This window comes from Mobula hypostoma, chromosome 6, assembly GCF_963921235.1.
Source record: "Mobula hypostoma chromosome 6, sMobHyp1.1, whole genome shotgun sequence".
Lineage (NCBI taxonomy): Eukaryota > Metazoa > Chordata > Chondrichthyes > Myliobatiformes > Myliobatidae > Mobula > Mobula hypostoma.
In genome coordinates this window covers 167,632,886-167,652,106 of record NC_086102.1, presented here as the reverse complement: position 1 = coordinate 167,652,106, position 19,221 = coordinate 167,632,886, and the positions used below count along the sequence as shown (strand labels likewise).

The following is a 19,221-nucleotide window of genomic DNA, read 5'->3' as shown; positions in this document are numbered from 1 at the left end:
TTATCATGAAACATAATCCACCTCCTCCACCTTTAAGTGAGTCACCTGTCCTGTCCTGATAGTGAAGCTTTCAAGTTGCAGCACTGCATCTGAAATTATGGGGGTTAGCTGTATTTCTGTGAAGCAAAGTACACAGCCCTCCCCGATGTCCCTCTGCTGCAGCAATCTTGCTCTGATGTGTTCAGTTTTATTTATCAGTGACTATATGCATTCGCCAACAGCATAGTCAGGAGTTGGGGAGGACATGTCTGAGGTTTCTGCATTTCATTTGTAGCTGCAGACTGGTCTGCTTTCCATGCTTCCGTTTTCTTAAAGTGATGCTTTGCCCTGAGTCCACCAATTTTGAGGAGCGATAGATTTTTAGATTTTTTTAGATTATGAGGACACTCAGTCCTCGTTTATTGTCACCTAGAAATACATGCATTAAGAAATTATACTATGTTCCTCCAGAGTGCTATTACAAAAAAAAAGGACAAACCAAAGACTAACACTGACAAGACCACATAATTATAACATATAGTTATAGCAGTGCAAAGCAATACCGTAATTTGTTAAAGAGCAGACCATGGGCATGGTAAAAAAAGGTCTCAAAGTTCTGATTGACTCGCATTCGTAGTGTTGCTAAACTGTAATCATAAGAGTTTTGCTGGTTTGTTCAAGAACCAAATAGTTGAAGGGAAGTAACTGCTCTTGAAACTTCAGGCTTCTGTATCTTCTGCCTAATGGTATGCAAATCCCTGTATGGTGTGGATCTCTGATGATAGGTATTGCCTTCTTGAGGCAACACCTCTTGTGGATACTGCCAATGGTTGGGAGGGATAGACCTGTGATGTCTTGGCTAGAGCCCACTACTTTTTGTAGCTTTTTATGTTCCTGCACATTTGAATTGCCGTACCAGACCATTATGCAATACATTTATAAAAGTTGCTGGTGAACGCAGCAGGCCAGGCAGCATCTCTAGGAAGAGGTGCAGTCGACGTTTCAGGCCGAGACCCTTCGTCAGGACTAACTGAAGGAAGAGTGAGTAAGGGATTTGAAAGTTGGAGGGGGAGGGGGAGATCCAAAATGATAGGAGAAGACAGGAGGTGGAGGGATGGAGCCAAGAGCTGGACAGGTGATAGGCAAAAGGGATAAGAGAGGATCATGGGACGGGAGGTCCGGGAAGAAAGACAAGGGGGGGGGACCCAGAGGATGGGCAAGGGGTATATTCAGAGGGACAGAGGGAGAAAAAGGAGAGTGAGAGAAAGAATGTGTGTATAAAAGTAAGTAACAGATGGGGTACGAGGGGGAGTAGGGCATTAGTGGAAGTTGGAGAAGTTGATGTTCATTCCATCAGGTTGGAGGCTACCCAGACGGAATATAAGGTGTTGTTCCTCCAACCTGAGTGTGTCTTCATCTTTACAGTAGAGGAGGCCGTGGATAGACATGTCAGAATGGGAATGGGATGTGGAATTAAAATGTGTGGCCACTGGAGATCCTGTTTTCTCTGGCGGACAGAGCGTAGATGTTCAGCAAAGCGGTCTCCCAGTCTGCGTCGGGTCTCGCCAATATATAAAAGGCCACATCGGGAGCACCGGACGCAGTATATCACCCCAGCCGACTCACAGGTGAAGTGTTGCCTCACCTGGAAGGATTCCAACCTGAGTGTGGCTTCATCTTTACAGTAGAGGAGGCCGTGGATAGACATGTCAGAATGGGAGTGGGATGTGGAATTAAAATGTGTGGCCACTGGGAAATCCTGCTTTCTCTGGCGGACAGAGCGTAGATGTTCAGCAAAGCGGTCTCCCAGTCTGCGTCGGGTTCCGCTAATGCCCCACCTCCCCCTTGTACCCCATCTGTTACTTATTTTTATGCACACATTCTTTCTCTCACTCTCCTTTTTCTCCCTCTGTTCCTCTGAATACCCCTTGCCCATCCTCTGGTTCCCCCCGCCTTGTCTTTCTTCCCGGACCTCCCGTCCCATGATCCTCTCTTATCCCTTTTGCCTATCACCTGTCCAGCTCTTGGCTCCATCCCTCCCTCTCCTGTCTTCTCCTATCATTTTGGATCTCCCCCTCCCCCTCCAACTTTCAAATCCCTTACTCACTCTTCCTTCAGTTAGTCCTGACGAAGGGTCTCGGCCTGAAATGTCGACTGCACCTCTTCCTAGAGATGCTGCCTGGCCTGCTGCGTTCACCAGCAACTTTTATGTGTGTTGCTTGAATTTCCAGCATTTGCAGAATTCCTGTTGTTTGCAATACATTTACCTGTTTATGCGTATAATCTTTTGAAATGAAAGGCCAGTTCCTGTTTTATGCTTTAAGTGATAAAAATAGAACATAACTAAACACAAAAACACAAACATGAGGAAATCTGCAGGTGCTGGAAATTCAAGTGACCCTGCTCAATGTGCATCTTATAGACCAATATCTTTATTAAATGTTGATTCTAAAGTTTTTTCTAAGTTATTAGCAAATAGACTAGAAAAAGTACTTCCTTCTATTATTTCGGAAGACCAAACGGGTTTTATTAAAGGTCGTTACTCTTTTTATAATATTCGTACATTGTTAAATATCGTTTATACTCCCTCACAAAATGTTCCTGAGTGTGTTATTTCTTTAGATGCCGAGAAAGCTTTTGATAGAGTAGAATGGCCTTATTTATTTAAGGTGCTTGAAATGTTTAATTTTAGCTTGAAATTTATATCCTGGATTAAACTGTTATATCACTCCCCTGTAGCCTCGGTTCGTACTAACTCTTTAAACTCACCTTTTTTTCCTCTCTTTCGTGGTACTCGACAAGGCTGTCCTCTTAGTCCCCTATTATTTGATATTGCATTAGAACCTCTTGCAATTGCTATTCGAGAATCTTCAAATATTACTGGGATAACTCGGGGATTAAAGTCCCATAAATTATCACTCTATGCTGATGATTTACTTTTATATATTTCTAATCCTGAGAGATCCATTCCTGCTGTTTTAGAGTTATTAGCACAATTTGGTCTTTTCTCAGGTTATAAATTAAATCTTAGTAAGAGTGAACTTTTTCCGATTAATAAACATCTTCCCTTATATTATAAATTTCCATTTAAATTGATTAATAATTACTTTTCATATCTTGGGATTAAAATTACTTGTAAACATAAAGATTTATTTAAGACTAACTTTTTACCATTAATAGACCATATTACTCAACTTTCATCTAAATGGTTTCCCTTATATTTAACTTTGATTGGTCGTATTAATGCAGTTAAGATGTTTTTTTTGCCAAAATTTTTATATGTGTTTCAGGCATTACCAATTTTCGTTCCTAAATCTTTTTTTGATAAAGTTGACTCTAAAATTTCTTCATTTATTTGGCAGAATAAGAATCCGAGACTGGGTAAAATACATTTACAGAAAGCTAAGAGAGATGGAGGTTTAGCATTACCTAACTTTAGATTTTATTATTGGGCTATTAATATTCGACATATGAAATTTTGGTTACTTGACCAGGACATACTATCTATTCCTAAATGGGTAGCATTGGAATTACAATCTGTTCAGGGTTATACACTTGGTTCTATTTTAGGTTCCTCTCTTCCTTTTGATTCGAAACGTCTTAAGCAGGTCTCTAACCCGATAGTTAAATATGCTTTGCGCATTTGGTTTCAATTCAGAAAATTTTTTGATCTTAATCAATTCGGGTTAGCGATTCCTATTTTAGGTAACATATTTTTTCCTCCCTCTTTTACGGATCGCGCTTTTCAAACTTGGAAGACTAAGGGTATTTTACGGTTTTTGGATTTATTTTTAGATGGTTCCCTTATGTCTTTTGAACAATTATCTAATAAATATAACTTATCAAGAATACATTTTTTTAGATATTTACAAGTTAGAAATTTCCTAAGTACTATACTTTCTTCCTTTCCAATGCTTCCTCCTATATATATTTTAGATTCGATAATTAACCTCAATCCATGTCAGAAAGGTGCATCGGCTATGATTTATAATATTATTATGAAACTTAGGAAAGCTCCATTTGATAAGATTAGGGTAGATTGGGAACAGGAATTGGGGCTTACCATTTCTGTGGATGATTGGGGGCAGATTTTACAATTAGTTAATACTTCCTCTATTTGTGCTAAACATTCCCTAATTCAATTTAAAGTGGTTCATAGAGCACATATGTCCAAAGATAAGTTAGCGCGTTTTTACTCGCATATTAATCCTTTCTGTGATAGATGTTCGGGGCAGATAGCCTCTTTAACTCATATGTTTCGGTCTTGCCCTACTTTGGAAACTTTTTGGAGAGATAATTTCAATATTATTTCTAAGGTATTAAATATAGATATCTCTCCTCACCCTATTACTGCTATCTTTGGACTACCTAAAATTTCTAGTAATCTTTCCCCTTCAGCCCGTAGAATGATTGCATTTCTTACTTTAATGGCGAAAAGATGTATTTTACAACATTGGAAAGAGCTTAATGCTCCAACTACCTTTTTTTGGTTTTCTCAGACGATTTTATGTTTGAATTTGGAGAAAATTAGAAGTAACCTTTATGATTCTTCATTTAAATTTGAACAGATTTGGGGACCTTTTATTCGATATTTTCATTTAATGTAATATTTACCCTTCTTGTTTTTTTTTCACTGTTTTTAATGGAGGTCGGGATTGAGGACGTGATTTTAAGTTTAACTCTGTTTGGTTTCAAGTTAGCCCATTGCTTTGCCTTGCTTTTAGTTAGCTGCACGGTGGGTTTTTTTTGGGGTTTTTTTTTTCTTTTTTTTCCATTGATATATATAAAATTTAGTATACTATTATGTTATCTTGGTTTCTTATGCTTAAATTACATTGTTTGTAGTATTTTCTTTTTGGTATTGTTATCTTTTGGAATTTTATTATACTTTAACATTGTATTAATGTTTATATGGCTTACCTTTTTTGTATACTTAATAAAAAGATTTAAAAAGAAAGAAAGAAAGAAAGGAAATTCAAGCAACACACATAAAAAATGCCTGTGAACGCTGCAGGCCAGGCAGCATCTATAGGAAAAGGGTACAGTCAGCATTTTTTATGTGTGTTGCTTAAACACAAAAACAGCTTGATTTCCAATTGGACAGATTAAACCAATTCATGTACTGCAGTACAGGAGTATTAATATTTTCTCCAGAAATCTCCGTTGATATTTATTGCATCATTTGTTAAATACTCTGGTACGGCCAAAATCTAAGCTTTCCTATAATAAGGAAGGTAAAAAAATTGCCTTTAAAAACTTTAAGTCATAGCTAATTATTTTTTTTTCTCTGTTTCTAGGATACTTTCATCATTAATGTTAAGCATTTCTGCTTTGATTTCCAAACGCTTTCGGAATTGTCTAATAGAGAAGGCAGAGTTTTTATTGGATACCAGAGATCCTTCGCAGTTTAACAATTCACGCCGAATTGTGCAGTTTCTACGCAATGTCAAGTACAGTTATCGTCCTTTGTTAGAAAAATGCAATGAGGTTTTTCTTGAGAGTATAAGAAGCTTAGATGCTGATAATCTAAGCATCATCCTTGGAGTGTACCAATCTCTACATTTCAACAATTGTGACTTCCGGTTAGCTGCTAGGTGGAGACTTATTGAACTTATGGATACTCATATTGATCCAGCGAGTTTTGCCAGACTTTTTGCAGCATTGGGACCTTTATCAGGGAGTGTGATTAAGGAAAGGTAAGTTATTAACTTTGGCAATTCTGGTATCCAAGTATAACTTCAGACCACATTTTTATTATATAAGTAAAATCTGTAGCTGTATTCTTTATCTTAAACATTTCTATTACTCTTTTGGTTTAAAGTGACTCTTAAAATACAGTAAATATAATTCTTTCCAGATTTTTATTTCATTATTTTGTCTAATTAAGGGCCCGAATTTCAATCCTTTAAGAGTATTAAGGTGCCAAATACTCTTCTAGTTAATTCCAACATGTATATATTTTCCATCACTCCATTTCAAATAATTACAAAACCATAAACTATATAATTCAGAAATATCAAACTATTTATATTTGAGGTTACTTTTTGATGTTTTGGCTTGCACAGTTAACAAAGATGAGGAAAATCAGACTTTTTTTTCACTTCCTTCCCACTATCATAAAGACTTGAATCTGCTGCCTTGTTGATGGTTGAAGAGTTTAGTCCTTCACAAACATTAGCTGTCATAGAGACCACGGCAGAAATGGAGTGCAGGAATCCACAACTAATTCAAAAGTAAGTAAAATCACAAGAAAGTATAATGCAGCAAATGTAGAAAAGATAGTCAATATGTTTTGTAATGATCTTGAACCAGAAAAGAAACTAGTCTTGCTTTTTTCTCTCCCCTCATTTAGTGTTGCATCATCTTTGTCCAAACAATTGGATGCATACACGCCACTGGATATTGCAAAGATAACACAGGCTTTGCTGTCACTTCATTGTCAAAGACCAAAACTATTTGCAGAATTGAGGCAAAGGTTAATAAGGTAAAATGAATATTAGATAAACTGCTTATCACACACATTTTAATTAAACATTTATTAGTTACATTTTGAAAGATACATTGAAAGTACATTTTTAAAAAAAAGGCATTATTGTCCTGATACAGGGTTTCAACCCAAAACTTTGACGATTTCTTTTCCCCTACAGACACTGCTCGACTTGCTGAGATCTTTCGGCAGATTGATCAGAATTAGATTTATTGTCACTGACACACAACGTGAAATTTGTTGTTCTGTGGTTGCATTTCAGTGCAAGACATAAAGTTACTATAAGTTTCAAAAATAATTAAATAGTGCAAAAATATAGAATAATGAGATAGTATTCGTGGACCATTCAGTAATCTGAAGACAGAAGGAAAGAAGTTATTTCTGAATCACTAAGTGTGGGTCTTCAGGCTTCTATACTTTCTCCCTGATGGTAGTAACAAGAAGAGAACGTGCCCTGGATGGAGAAGGTCCTTAGTGTTTGATGCCACCTTCTTGAGGCACTGCCTCTTGATGATGTTGTTGATGGTGGGGAGAATTTGTGCCCATGATGGAGCTGATTTGAGTCTACAACCCTCTGCAACCCTATTGTGATCCTGTGCAATAGGAAACTAGGATAGTTTCTTACTATCGTTTCAATGGTAGTGACAGGAAGAGAGGAAGACCGGTCAACTGCAGGCAGGCAGTTCTGAACACCTGTTCATTTTCCACTCTTGGCTGTGATGATACTGATCTTGCTCAAACCTCTAATCAGCACGGAGTAATGGAGCCAAGCAAGGGTTTGTCTTCTGTTGTCAGGCCTTGACACAGTGTCCACCCCCCGTGACGGCCGCCCCAGCCGTACCTGCCTGAATGACTGGAAGTAACCACAAGATGGTAAATGTCGTGCAAAAACTGAAACAGGGAAACCCAAAGTGAATGGCTGAACACGTACGTTAAAAAATCAAGAGTGATGCTGATTTAGATGGATAAAATAGGTTAAGGGAACACTTACTTAGAATATAAAAATTGTATTTACCCAATAGCCTGTTTCTCTTCTGCCTATAAGTGAAGATGAACCCTGATAAATAGTGATTATCCTATTAGATAAATTAATTTGGTTTCTGTACATTACAATGAAAACTTAGATGAGCAATACAATTTTCCTAATATGAAAATTGTAATTCATGGTTGAGTAAGTAACAAAGGATGCACTGTAAATATTGGTTAATGATAATACATGCATCGTATAAGGTGGTTTGCATTCTGTGTAGGACAATGTCTTTGTACAATCACTCATGATTTGCCTTATTTTTTTAATAGTGTAAATACACCATTTATCTCTCAGTAATTATTTATTTTTTAACTTGAATATTGCTGCGCAGTTTCACACTTAGTCAATTAGCTGTTTCACATCTTTAATAATGGTTGAAAAGTTATTATTAAATTGTTATCTTTGAAATGCTCATAATTTTGTCCTTTTCTTCTCTCCTCTATTCCAGCTACCTTCGTCTCAGTATTGTTCCTTATGAGATATCTATGTTTACTCGTGTCCTGTCTCTGCTTCCTTCTCCACGAACTGATCCCTTGATTCCTGCACGTATTGATGATGTATTACCCCAGTGCAACTTAAGTGACTTGAATGGATTTGCCATTGCCATTACCAGGTGGGTAAGGAGTAGCTCCTCATACCAACCTGGTACAGCAACTGTGCATGTGAAGCTTCTTCAGAAGTTAAATATGTGTGGCTTGGAGAGACTGCAGAAAGCAAATGACTTGGACCTGTTATTAGAAGAACTGAAATATGTCAGTGGCGAGTGGTTTGAAGAAGTTCTCGCAGAAGAGACAATGGCAAGCTTTGAAAGATTAATAGGGCAGATAACTTCATCCAATGTCCCTGAAATTGCACTGTTTCTAACCAGAACAAATTGCCTGCATTCTGGTCTGCTAGATCAAATAGCATCTGTCACACTTGAGCATATCAACAAGGTATGTAAAAGTTTGTAAGACCATAAGACATAGGAGCAGAATTAGACCATCTGGCTGTTGTCTGCTCCACCGTTCATTTGTTGCTCTCAACCCCATTCTCCTGCCTTCTCCCCATAACTTCTGATGCTCTTAACTAATTAAGACCTATCAATCTTTGCTTTAAATATACCCACAGCCATCTGTAACAATGAATTCAACAGATACACCACATTCTGACTAAATAAATTCCTCCTCATCTCTGTTCTAAAGGGATGCCTTCTGTTCTGAAGCTATGTCCTCTGCTGCTAGACTCCCCAACTATTAGACGCATACTCTCCACGTCCACATTATCTAGGCCTTTCAAAAGGTTTCAATAAGATGGAGGATGAGAGGTGACCTGATAGAAGTGTACAAGGTATTGAGAGGTATTGATCGTGTGGATAGTCAGAGGCTTTTTCCCAGGGTGGAAATGGCTAACATAAGAGGGCACAGATTTAAGGTGCTTGGAAATAGGTACAGAGGAGATGTCAGGGTTAAGTTTTTTACGCAGAGTGTGGTGAGTGCGTGGAATGGGCTGCCGATGGCTGTGGTGGAGGCGGAAACGACAGGGTCTTTTATGAGACTCTTGGATGGCTACATGGAGCTTAGGGCTATGGGTAAAGCCTAGATAGTTCTAAAGTAGGGACATGTTCAGCACAGCTTTGTGGGCCGAAGGGCCTGTATTGTGCTGTGGGTTTTCTGTGTTTCTAAGACAGCACCCCCCCCCCCAATCATTCTTCTGAATTCTAGTGAGCACAGCCCCTCGTATATATTAGCCCTTTCATTCCTGAGATAATTCCTTTAAACCTGTTAGGGACCCTCTCCAAGGCCAGCATATCTTTTCTTAGATATGGTGCCAAAACTGCTCACAGTACTCCAAATACAGTCTGACCAATGTCTTATAAAGCCTCAGCATTATAATCCTCGCTTTTGTACTCTAGTCCTCTTGAAATGAATGCTAGCATTGAATTTGCCTTCCTTACTATCAATTCAACCTGCTTTAACCTTTAGGGAATCTTGCACAAGGACTTCCAAGTCCCTTTGCACCTCTGATTTCTGAATTTTCTCCCCATTTAGAAAATAGGATACACTTCCATTTCTTCTATCAAAGTGCGTGACCGTACATTTCCCTACAATATATTTCATTTGTCAGTTCTTTGCCCATTCTCCTAATCTGTCCAAGTCTTTCTGCAGACTCCCTACTTCTTCAACACTATCTGCTCCACTTCCTTTCTTTGTATCACCTTGGCCACAAAGCCATCATTTCCATCATTTAGATCATTAACATATAATATGAAAAGTTGTGGACCCAATGCCAATCCCTGTGAACACCACTAATCACTGGCAGCTAACCAGAAAAGACCCCCTTTATTTCTACTCTTTACATTCTGTCAGCTGCCAATCTCCTATCCATGGTAGTATCCTTTCTGTAATACCATGGGCTTTTATTTTGTTTTGCAGCTTTATGTGTGGCACCTTGTCAAAGACCTTCTGAAAATCCAAGTAAACACTACCTACTGACTCTCCTTTGCTTGCCTATCCTTCCCGTTATTTCCTCAAAGAATTCCTGCAGGCAAGATTTCCCTTTGAGACTTCGGCCTATTTTATTGTGTGCCTCCAAATACTCCAAAACTACATCCTTAAAACAGACTTCAAGATCTTGTCACTGTACATCCTGTAAGAAATAAAACATAATTTACCTGTCCTGTTCTCTTCTATTTCAAGCTACAAATTTTTCCATAATACCAGTAGTTTACAGAGGCTTCACCTAGAAGGGAGTGGATTGAATGAAGCTTGTCAGCTTTTTCTTTATGTTGACTTGACAGGATATTGCATGGAGTATATCCAGTTTGTGTTTGTTTGAATCATCAGGCTGTGTGGTACTGATCAGCTGTTTACCAGTTTTGTGGTTCTGTTTAACATATTCTCTAACTAGTAGAATATTTCGAGGAACCTGAATTTCCTATGTTATTGATTTCAATAATTCCAACTAATCTTGTTATGAGGATTCTGTTGTAGTTTTGATCTGGTGAGGTGACGGCATTTGGGACTCAGGATTGTGGTTAGTCATAGTCATAGTCATAGTCATACTTTATTGATCCCGGGGGTAATTCATTTTTGTTACAGTTGCACCATAAATAATAAATAGTAGTATGTAAATTATGCCAGGAAATAAGTCCAGAACCAGCCTATTGACTCAGGGTGTCTGACCCTCCAAGGGAGGAGTTGTAAAGTTTGATGGCCACAGGCAGGAATGACTTCCTATGACGCTCTGTGTTGCACCTCGGTGGAATGAGTCTCTGGCTGAATGTACTCCTGTGCCCAACCAGTACATTATGTGGTGGTTGGGAGACATTGTCCAAGATGGCATTCAACTTGGACAGCATCCTCTTTTCAGACACCACCATCAGAGAGTCCAGTTCCATCCCCACAACATCACTGGCCTTACGAATGAGTTTGTTGATTCTGTTGGTGTCTGCTACCCTCAGCCTGCTGCCCCAGTGCACAGTAGCAAACATGATCGCACTGGCCACCACAGACTCGTAGAACATCCTCAGCATCGTCCGACAGATGTTAAAGGACCTCAGTCTCCTCAGGAAATAGAGACGGCCCTGACCCTGCTTGTAGACAGTCTCAGTGTTCTTTGACCAGTCCAGTTTATTGTCAATTCGTATCCCCAGGTATTTGTAATCCTCCACCATGTCCACACTGACCCCCTGGATGGATAATAATCGTTACAATAATAATTACTTATTATCCTGTTTGTCAATTCTTTGATTACCTTATCTGTATTCCATCCCATTCTCTGCCTCTCTCCCTTCCCAATCTGAGACCTCACCCTTCAGTGGTAACACCACTTAAGATCTCTGTAAGTTTGTAATTTGTATAAGGGTCTGTCAAGGTTAGGACTAATTTAGCTTTCAAGCTGAATTTCTTGATCGTTAGCCTGAGCCATTTTTGCCCTGAATAATGACTTAAACTGATCATTTTATGGAATCATCTTGTGGCCTAAATACTTCTGACAAGAAAGATACTTTATTCATTTTTAAATACAGATCCATTATTCAGCCACATATGCCATCTTGCTTCCATTCACTGTCTTCAATTATGATCCTCCACAAGTTGAAGATTTATTTGAATCGTGTATACAACGATCAAGGACTTATTTGAGTGAGTATAATGTATGTCATGAAAATGTAATAGATAAATTTTGGCATGATACCACTAAATATTCCTCATTCAGTGAGTTCCATAATTTCTCATATTCAAGTACAAAGATTTGTGGTAGAAATACATCCATGGTAGCATGTGCCAAACAGATGCTAGAGTATTAGCCATTTGTTGTGCTCAACTGATGTTTCATTCATTGACCAAAATGAATACTACATGTGGAAGCGAGTACTATGAAGATCATTTTGCACTGACAGATGCAGTGACATTTTATTCCCTTTCTGCATGTGTAAATGTCTTTAATGCATTAATAGTTGTGAAGAGCTTTCACTCTTTTGCCCCAACATAAATATAAGCTGTCAAATGTGAAATAAAATGTAGAATACATTATGTTTACTGATACTAAATGTTAAAATATTAAAATTCATGATATAACTTGCCAGCTCAATTATTTATCAATAGATGTCAAACAAAATATTTGTTAAAAGCTGTATAATTCCCTCTAATTTTGAATTGTATTTTTCACGAATAATTTTCAAAGATTATAACCAAGATGCCACTAAATTGTTACCTTCCTAGAATTATATTTTGTGAATTAATATTTATTTTAATAAATAATATTTTCAATATTTTAAATCCAATTTTGTGTATATATTACTTTTTACCTTGCAGATGAAGATTGCATTAGGAAAATGCCAATTAAGTTCAAAATTTAGAGCACTATTGCAGTAGGTCTACCAGTGTTAATGACTACAATATAATAGATTTTATTGATATATTTAATTAATTTTATTGTCCTAATTCAATTGAGCTAGAAAGTTCAATAATTCAGTGAATATTTTCCTTCCTTTGTTATGGCATCTAATAATTATTTAATTGGATGTAAACACTTTAAAATGTCTTGAGGTCAAGATGCAACATGACCATAATTCTTTTTCTTAAAACAGGCTCATTTGACCCTCATCTTCTGGTGTTATTTGGTTACTTACTAGCTCTTGCAGGCTACTTCCCGGAAGATATAATTAAGACTATTTTTAATATTGATTTCCTAGCAAAGTTGGACTCGCAGTTGGACAGTAAGTTCCTTTTACATGTTTGTATTGGGACTTGTATATTTTTTATGTTGTTAATAATGATATTACATTCCAGCTGTTTTAAGATATTATGCCTCATTTATTTCCATCTTCCCGAGAAAACAGAATATGTGGCTGGTGGTAAAGCAATTGTACATACAGGTAATCTCAAAGAAAGCTTCCAAAAATATCTTGTGATCTCTGTAGAAGACATAACTGATTTTAACCCGTCAGACATCAGTTCTGTGGTTCCTTGTATCCAGCAACTCTGATCAACATACCCAAGTTGCCAGTAACAGAAAAGCATTGCTACAGATTGCAATTTTAAAACATATAGAGCACTTAAATAAAGAATTTAATGGACTTTTGCAGCAATCATGTTTTCTTATGAGAGGCATTATCTGCATAGAGCAGAGTTGACTCAAAATATCAAACTGGAAAACATTTCAAATTTCAGGAATTAAACTTGTCAACTATGCTAATTTTCTGTTTGTGACCCTAAACTCTTATGAATGTAGTTGACTCAGCTCCAATCTGAAATGATTTGATAAGCCATTAAATTTGTATTCAAAGTTTTACCAGCATCATCTCAGAATAACTAGAGATTGGCTATCATAATACATATTGCCCATCGTAATAGCCTAGTGAAAAAGGAAGAAAGCTGTTAAACATCATTCTTAATTGTTTGTGTTTTCTTGTATGGTTATTCAGTCAGTTGAGTATCATTTTTTTTTCAAGTTGGATTTGTGAGCACTTTCATGCTACTATTAGTTTTAAGTTTGAAATACCATTTGCTGCAATTTCCTTGCATTTAAATCTCAGGATAATATTTTAAGTGCCTGAGGTCTATAATGCACTGATGGAACTCAGTTTCATTTAACAAATTTCATGACATATGCCAATGATATTAAACCTGATTCTGATTCAGTTGATTCATACAGAAAAGTAAGCACTTCATATCTGCGTTTTTGGTAGTATGTAGTGCTCCTTGGGTAAAAGGGTGAAAAAATTCTTTGTCTTATCACTATCCATTCATCTCATGTGACTCTATATATTTCAGGATAGGATTAAATATATTTGTGATTCATGTAGAGCCGAAGAGCTTTTCAACCATCATTGTCTTGAATGCTGCTTTAGATAACACACTGCTTATGACAATCATTCTATCCTGTGGGAGGGGGAGAATCCAGGTTGAAAAAGAAAATGCAAGAAAAATGTATTACCATAACATAATTTCTTATACCAGCTCTGTCAGATACTCTGAACTTGCGCATCAGGTTACGTTTAATGGAACTGAACAGGGCTGTCTGTTTGGAGTGCCCAGAATTCCAGACCACATGGTTTCATGATCTTTATTGCCAGAAGTTGCTAAATAAAGGTTAGTGGTTGCTACTGTATATAGAATTTCTTGCTTAGATTTTATTTTAGTGCTGGTTCACAGTCTGTGGAAAGGAATTCCACTTTTTTTCAGGTTTCTTTTAGATTATATCTGTATGTGTGAGTGGTAGGAGACTCCTTAATTAAATCTTTAGAACAAACACTAGAAACTTTGTCTCAAGGAAATATTTTTCTTTACACGTGTTGTAGTCTGGGTAAATTCAAAACCGTGCTTTTCAGCTTTTGGTATCAGCGTTTAAAAATAATTTTTTCCATCTGCTTAATTATTTCAACCACAGAGTCAGAATATGCTGCAATGAATTAAACCATGGGGTTCCTGATTGATCGGTCACAAGTTATAAATGAAGTATGTGTCAGCAGCATGTTAACAGTATCTGAAATGTACCTAAGACATCATGGGTCTAGTGCAAACGCTTATTTGTTTATTTAATGGACACATTTCAGAGTAATATGGGGATGGGACACAAAAAATAGGAGTATTATGCAAGGAACATACATCAAAGTTGCTGGTGAACGCAGCAGGCCAAGCAGCATCTATAGGAAGAGGTGCAGTCGACGTTTCAGGCCAAGACCCTTCGTCAGGACGAAGGGTCTTGGCCTGAAACGTCGACTGCACCTCTTCCTATAGATGCTGCTTGGCCTGCTGCGTTCACCAACAACTTTGATGTATGTTGCTTGAATTTCCAGCATCTGCAGAATTCCTGTTGTTAGTATTATGCAAGGATTTGGTTTAATATATAGATACACACACACACACACACACACCCCCCCCCCCCCCCGGCTTGTGGACTTCAGGAAGGGTAAGACGAGTGAACACGAGCCAATCCTCATAAAGGGATCAGAAGTGGAGAGAGTGAGCAATTTCAAGATCTCTGAGGATCTAACTTGGCCCCAATGTATTGATGGCGCTAGAAAGAAGGCAAGACAGTGGCTATATTTTATTAGGAGTTTGAAGGGATTTGGTTTGTCACCTAAAACACTCAAACTTCTATAGTTGTACCATGGAGAGCATTCCGACCAGCTGCATCACTGATTGGTATGGTGGAGGGTGGCGGGTGGGGGGGCGGTGGTGCGGGTTGTGGGCTACTGCGCAGGACTGAAAGAACCTGTAGAAAGTTGTATAATTAGTCAACTCCATCTCGGGTGCTGGCCTTAGTAATATCCAAGAAATCTTCAAGGAGCGGTGCCTCAGAAAGGTGACATCCATTATTAAGCACCCCCCCCTCACCCAGGGCATGCCGTCTTCCCATTGTTCCTGTCAGGGAGAAGGTACAGAAGTCTGAAGGCATACACTCAGCGATTCAGGATCAGCTTCTTCCCCTCTGCCATATGATTCCTAAATGGACATTGAACTCATGAACACTACCTCACTTTTTTTAATATGCAGTGCCTATAAAAAGTATTCAACTCCACCCCCCGGAGGTTTTCACGTTTTATTGTCTTACAACATTAGATCGCAGTGGTAGAGAGTAAAATGAATGCAGCAAAATGCAGGAAAATCCTGGAGGAAAATTTGATGAAGTCTGCAAGAGAACTGCGACTTGGGAGAAGATTTGTTTTCCAGCAAGACAATGACCCCAAGCATCAACCCTAAGCTTCACAGGAATAGCTTAAAAAACAACAAAGTTAATGTCCTGGAATGGCCAAGTCAGAGTCCAGACCTCAATTCAATTGAGAATTTGTGGCGGGACTTGAAAAGTGCTATTCACTCATGATCCCCATTTAATCTGATAGAGCTTGAGCAGTTTTGTAAAGAAGAATGGGGAAAAATTGCAGTGTCCAGATGTGCAAAGCTGATAGAGACCTATCCACACAGACTCGAGGCTGTAATTGCTGCCAAAGGTGCATCTACTAAATACTGACGTGAAGGGGATGAATACTTATGCAATCAATTATTTTGTATTTTATATTTGTAATTAATTTAGATCACTTTGTGGAGATCTGTTTTCACTTTGACACGAGTCTTTTCTGTTGATCAGTGTCAAAAAAGCCAAATTAAATCCACTGTAATTCAATGTTCTAACACAATAAAACATGAAAACTTCTGGGGGGAGGGTGAATACTTTTTGTAGGCACTGCATATTACTTCTGTTTTTGCGCTATTTTAATCTATGGTAATATACATGTATATACTTACTGTAATTGATTTATTTATTTTGAGAGGCATTGATCATGTGGATAGTCAGAGGCTTTTTTCCAGGGCTAACACGAGGGCACAGTTTTAAGGTGATTGGAAGTAGGTACAGATGAGATGTCAGGGGTAAGTTTTTTACGCAGAGAGTGGTGTGTGTGTGGAATGGGCTGCTGGTGACGGTGGTGGAGGCGGATATAATAGGGTCTTTTAAGAGACTCCTGGATGGGTCCATGGAGCTTAGAAAAATAGAGGGCCAGAGCATTGTGGGCTGAAGGGCCTGTATTGTGCTGTAGGTTTTCTATGTTTTCTATTTTCTTTCTACATTGTCATGTATTGCATTCTACTGCTGCTGCTATGTTTACAAATTTCATGACACATGCCGGTGATAATAAAAGTGAATCTTAGTCAAGTTTCAGTTGAGATTGTAATACATGCTTGGTACACAAGATAAGTGTGTGTTAAAATTATCAGAACAAGTTTGGCTGACAGAATTTCTATCACCTACTTCGGGTTTGATTTCAGATGTTCCCTGAATTGTCCCTGAAAATATCCGTTACCAAGCAATTGTTTTATACATTTTGAGAACTTAACACCTTTCTTTAAATGGCTGATATGATTATTGATGTTTCAGTACAAGCAATGCAATGATTAGTCTTGTGATGAAGAAGTGATATTGTCAGTGGCCACTTTATTAAGTACACCTGTACACCTCGTTAATGCGAATATCTAATCAGACAATTATATGGCACAACTCAATGCATAAAAGCGTGCATGGTCAAGAAGTTCAGTTGTTCAGACCAAACATCAGCATGGGGAAGGAATGTGAACTAAGTGACTGACCAAGGAATGATTGTTAGTTCCGGACGAGGTTGTTTGAGTATCTCAGAAACTGCTGATCTCCTAGTATTTTCACGCACAACAGTCTCTAGAGTTTATAGAGAATGGTCCAACAAACAAAAAACATACAGCGAGTGGCAGTTCTGTGGGCAAAATGTTTTCTTAATGAGAGAGAGGAGAATAGCCAGGCTGCTTCAAGTTGACAGGAAGGTGACAGTAACTCAAGTAACCATGTGTAACAACAGTGGTGTGCAGAAGGGCATCTCTGATTGCACAACATTTCAAACCTTGAAGTGGATGGGCTACCACAGCAGAAGACCACGAGCGTACACTCAGTGGCCAGTTATGAGGTACAGGAGATATCTAATGAAGTTACCACTGAGTGTATTGTATTGCCTGTTTCCAAACTGGTGTGTAACCCATCTACAAGGTGGTTACCAACTTTTGGAACAGTACCTGAAGGTTAGTAATGAATCTAATAATTTATAAAGACATTTACAAAGAACATAAATACATTTACTTGGCACTGTTGCTGCTGTAGCTGTGGGGCTGTATAACCCTAGGAATAGCTCCAGGTTCCTAAAAGGAGCATCATTATAACATTAGGCATTTGTGGGGGTTTTGTATTTTACCGTGTGAGAACAATTGGAACTTAAATTCATTTCATTAAATATATTGATGTCACTTATTAAATATATTTGATTGTATATGTTTTGAGTGCAATAGAATGTTAATTTGTAACAGAAATTTTCTTTTTGTAGGCAATATTTTTGTTGGTCCAGTGCAGCAGCAAATTCATGAAATACTGTGCCATTTATTGGGAGGAAGTAACTATGTCAAAGCCTCTGTTATCACCCCATATTATTATTTCACTGGTAGGTTATTCCACTTTTAGCAGCTTCTTTTAATTCTAATCATTGAATCTCCTTAGAGGATAATAAATTAGATTTCTTATTAGATTGAATTTTGTTCCCTGGAGAATTCTAATGACATAATCCATATTTATCAGTTCCCAAGTTGCTTAAATTTAAGAGGGGTTTATTACCTTTTAACTACATTTTACTTTTAGAATTGGTGTTGGGTATTTTATTTTTGGTAAGAATGAATTGCATTAATAATTACAATGCATATTGTACAAATGAAACCAAAAATTGGTCAGGCAAACAAACTGTAAAGGCAAGGACAAACATTAAGTAGTGGTTAATCAAATTATGTCTTACAACTTTTAAAAAATCCCATTAACCACCTCTAAGCTGGTGATGTACTTGCATTTCTAAATAAAACCATTAGATTTGTCACATAGAAATGTTCACTGTGTATCCCCATCTTCTCATTTTGTCTCCACAGCCTGCAAATACCAATGTTGATATTAACTAGTTCAGGATTTTTGACTCGTACCAATGAGTGCAGTATACCAGTTTAGTTACCATGTGGTTCCTTTTTACATAAATATAGTAAGGGACTTGAATGGGAGAAAGTGCTTTCTTCCCCCCCAAAAGAACTTTAAACTAACTACACAGCTCAACAGATTTAGTACTGGGATGACTGTGTGTATCTTGTGTTGTTGAAAAGCATTTTTTTTAAAAACCTCATTCACTTGGAAGTTGTTCATCTCTGGAGGCAATGTACAGAAACTTAGTTTTGAGCCCAAAACGAAAGATTGTAACAGCATTTGTACTTGTAGTTTGCCAACTTGAAATGACAAGCAATTTATTGGTGCTGTGCTCCACATTGGTTTGAAAGTGTACAGATTTTGAATGAATGAAGACAATAGTCTAATTGATTGCTTCTGGTTTTATACTTTGAAATGCATACAATTTGGGAATGTACAAATTGCAAAATATCTAACAGTCTATGTCTTCAAATTTTCAGTTGAGCCTACCTTTACAGCCTTTTTGGGAACAGTACCTTTTGTATGGAAATCAAAGTTGATTTCTCTCCTAAATTGGCTGACTGTAATTTCTGATATTGTCCTCATGTTCTGGATTCTCCCATTAAAGGAAATAGTTCAGCATGCATTTATAAAATCATTTTAAAGTGATTAGATCAAGTTTATATCATAGAAGTTCAAGAAAAGATGATGATTCTAGTCACTTAGCACGACAGCTCAACCGAGGTTATTTTGACGTAAGAAACTGAATGCCATACTCTGTACATTG

General features: G+C 37.6%; 1 protein-coding gene across 3 annotated transcripts in view; it reads left to right on the top strand.

Annotated features, from left to right (window-relative positions):
• The window catches only part of fastkd1 (FAST kinase domains 1), a 76,942-nt gene that overhangs the window by 50,690 nt on the left and 7,031 nt on the right, over window positions 1-19,221 (top strand). For all 3 annotated transcript variants that reach the window (XM_063052187.1, XM_063052188.1, XM_063052189.1), the window contains 8 exons: window positions 5,277-5,675; window positions 6,102-6,212; window positions 6,332-6,463; window positions 7,945-8,431; window positions 11,506-11,620; window positions 12,568-12,696; window positions 13,940-14,071; window positions 17,824-17,937. In XM_063052187.1, coding sequence (XP_062908257.1) covers window positions 5,277-5,675; window positions 6,102-6,212; window positions 6,332-6,463; window positions 7,945-8,431; window positions 11,506-11,620; window positions 12,568-12,696; window positions 13,940-14,071; window positions 17,824-17,937 — 1,619 coding nt within the window. The remainder of the gene's footprint in view (window positions 1-5,276; window positions 5,676-6,101; window positions 6,213-6,331; window positions 6,464-7,944; window positions 8,432-11,505; window positions 11,621-12,567; window positions 12,697-13,939; window positions 14,072-17,823; window positions 17,938-19,221) is intronic.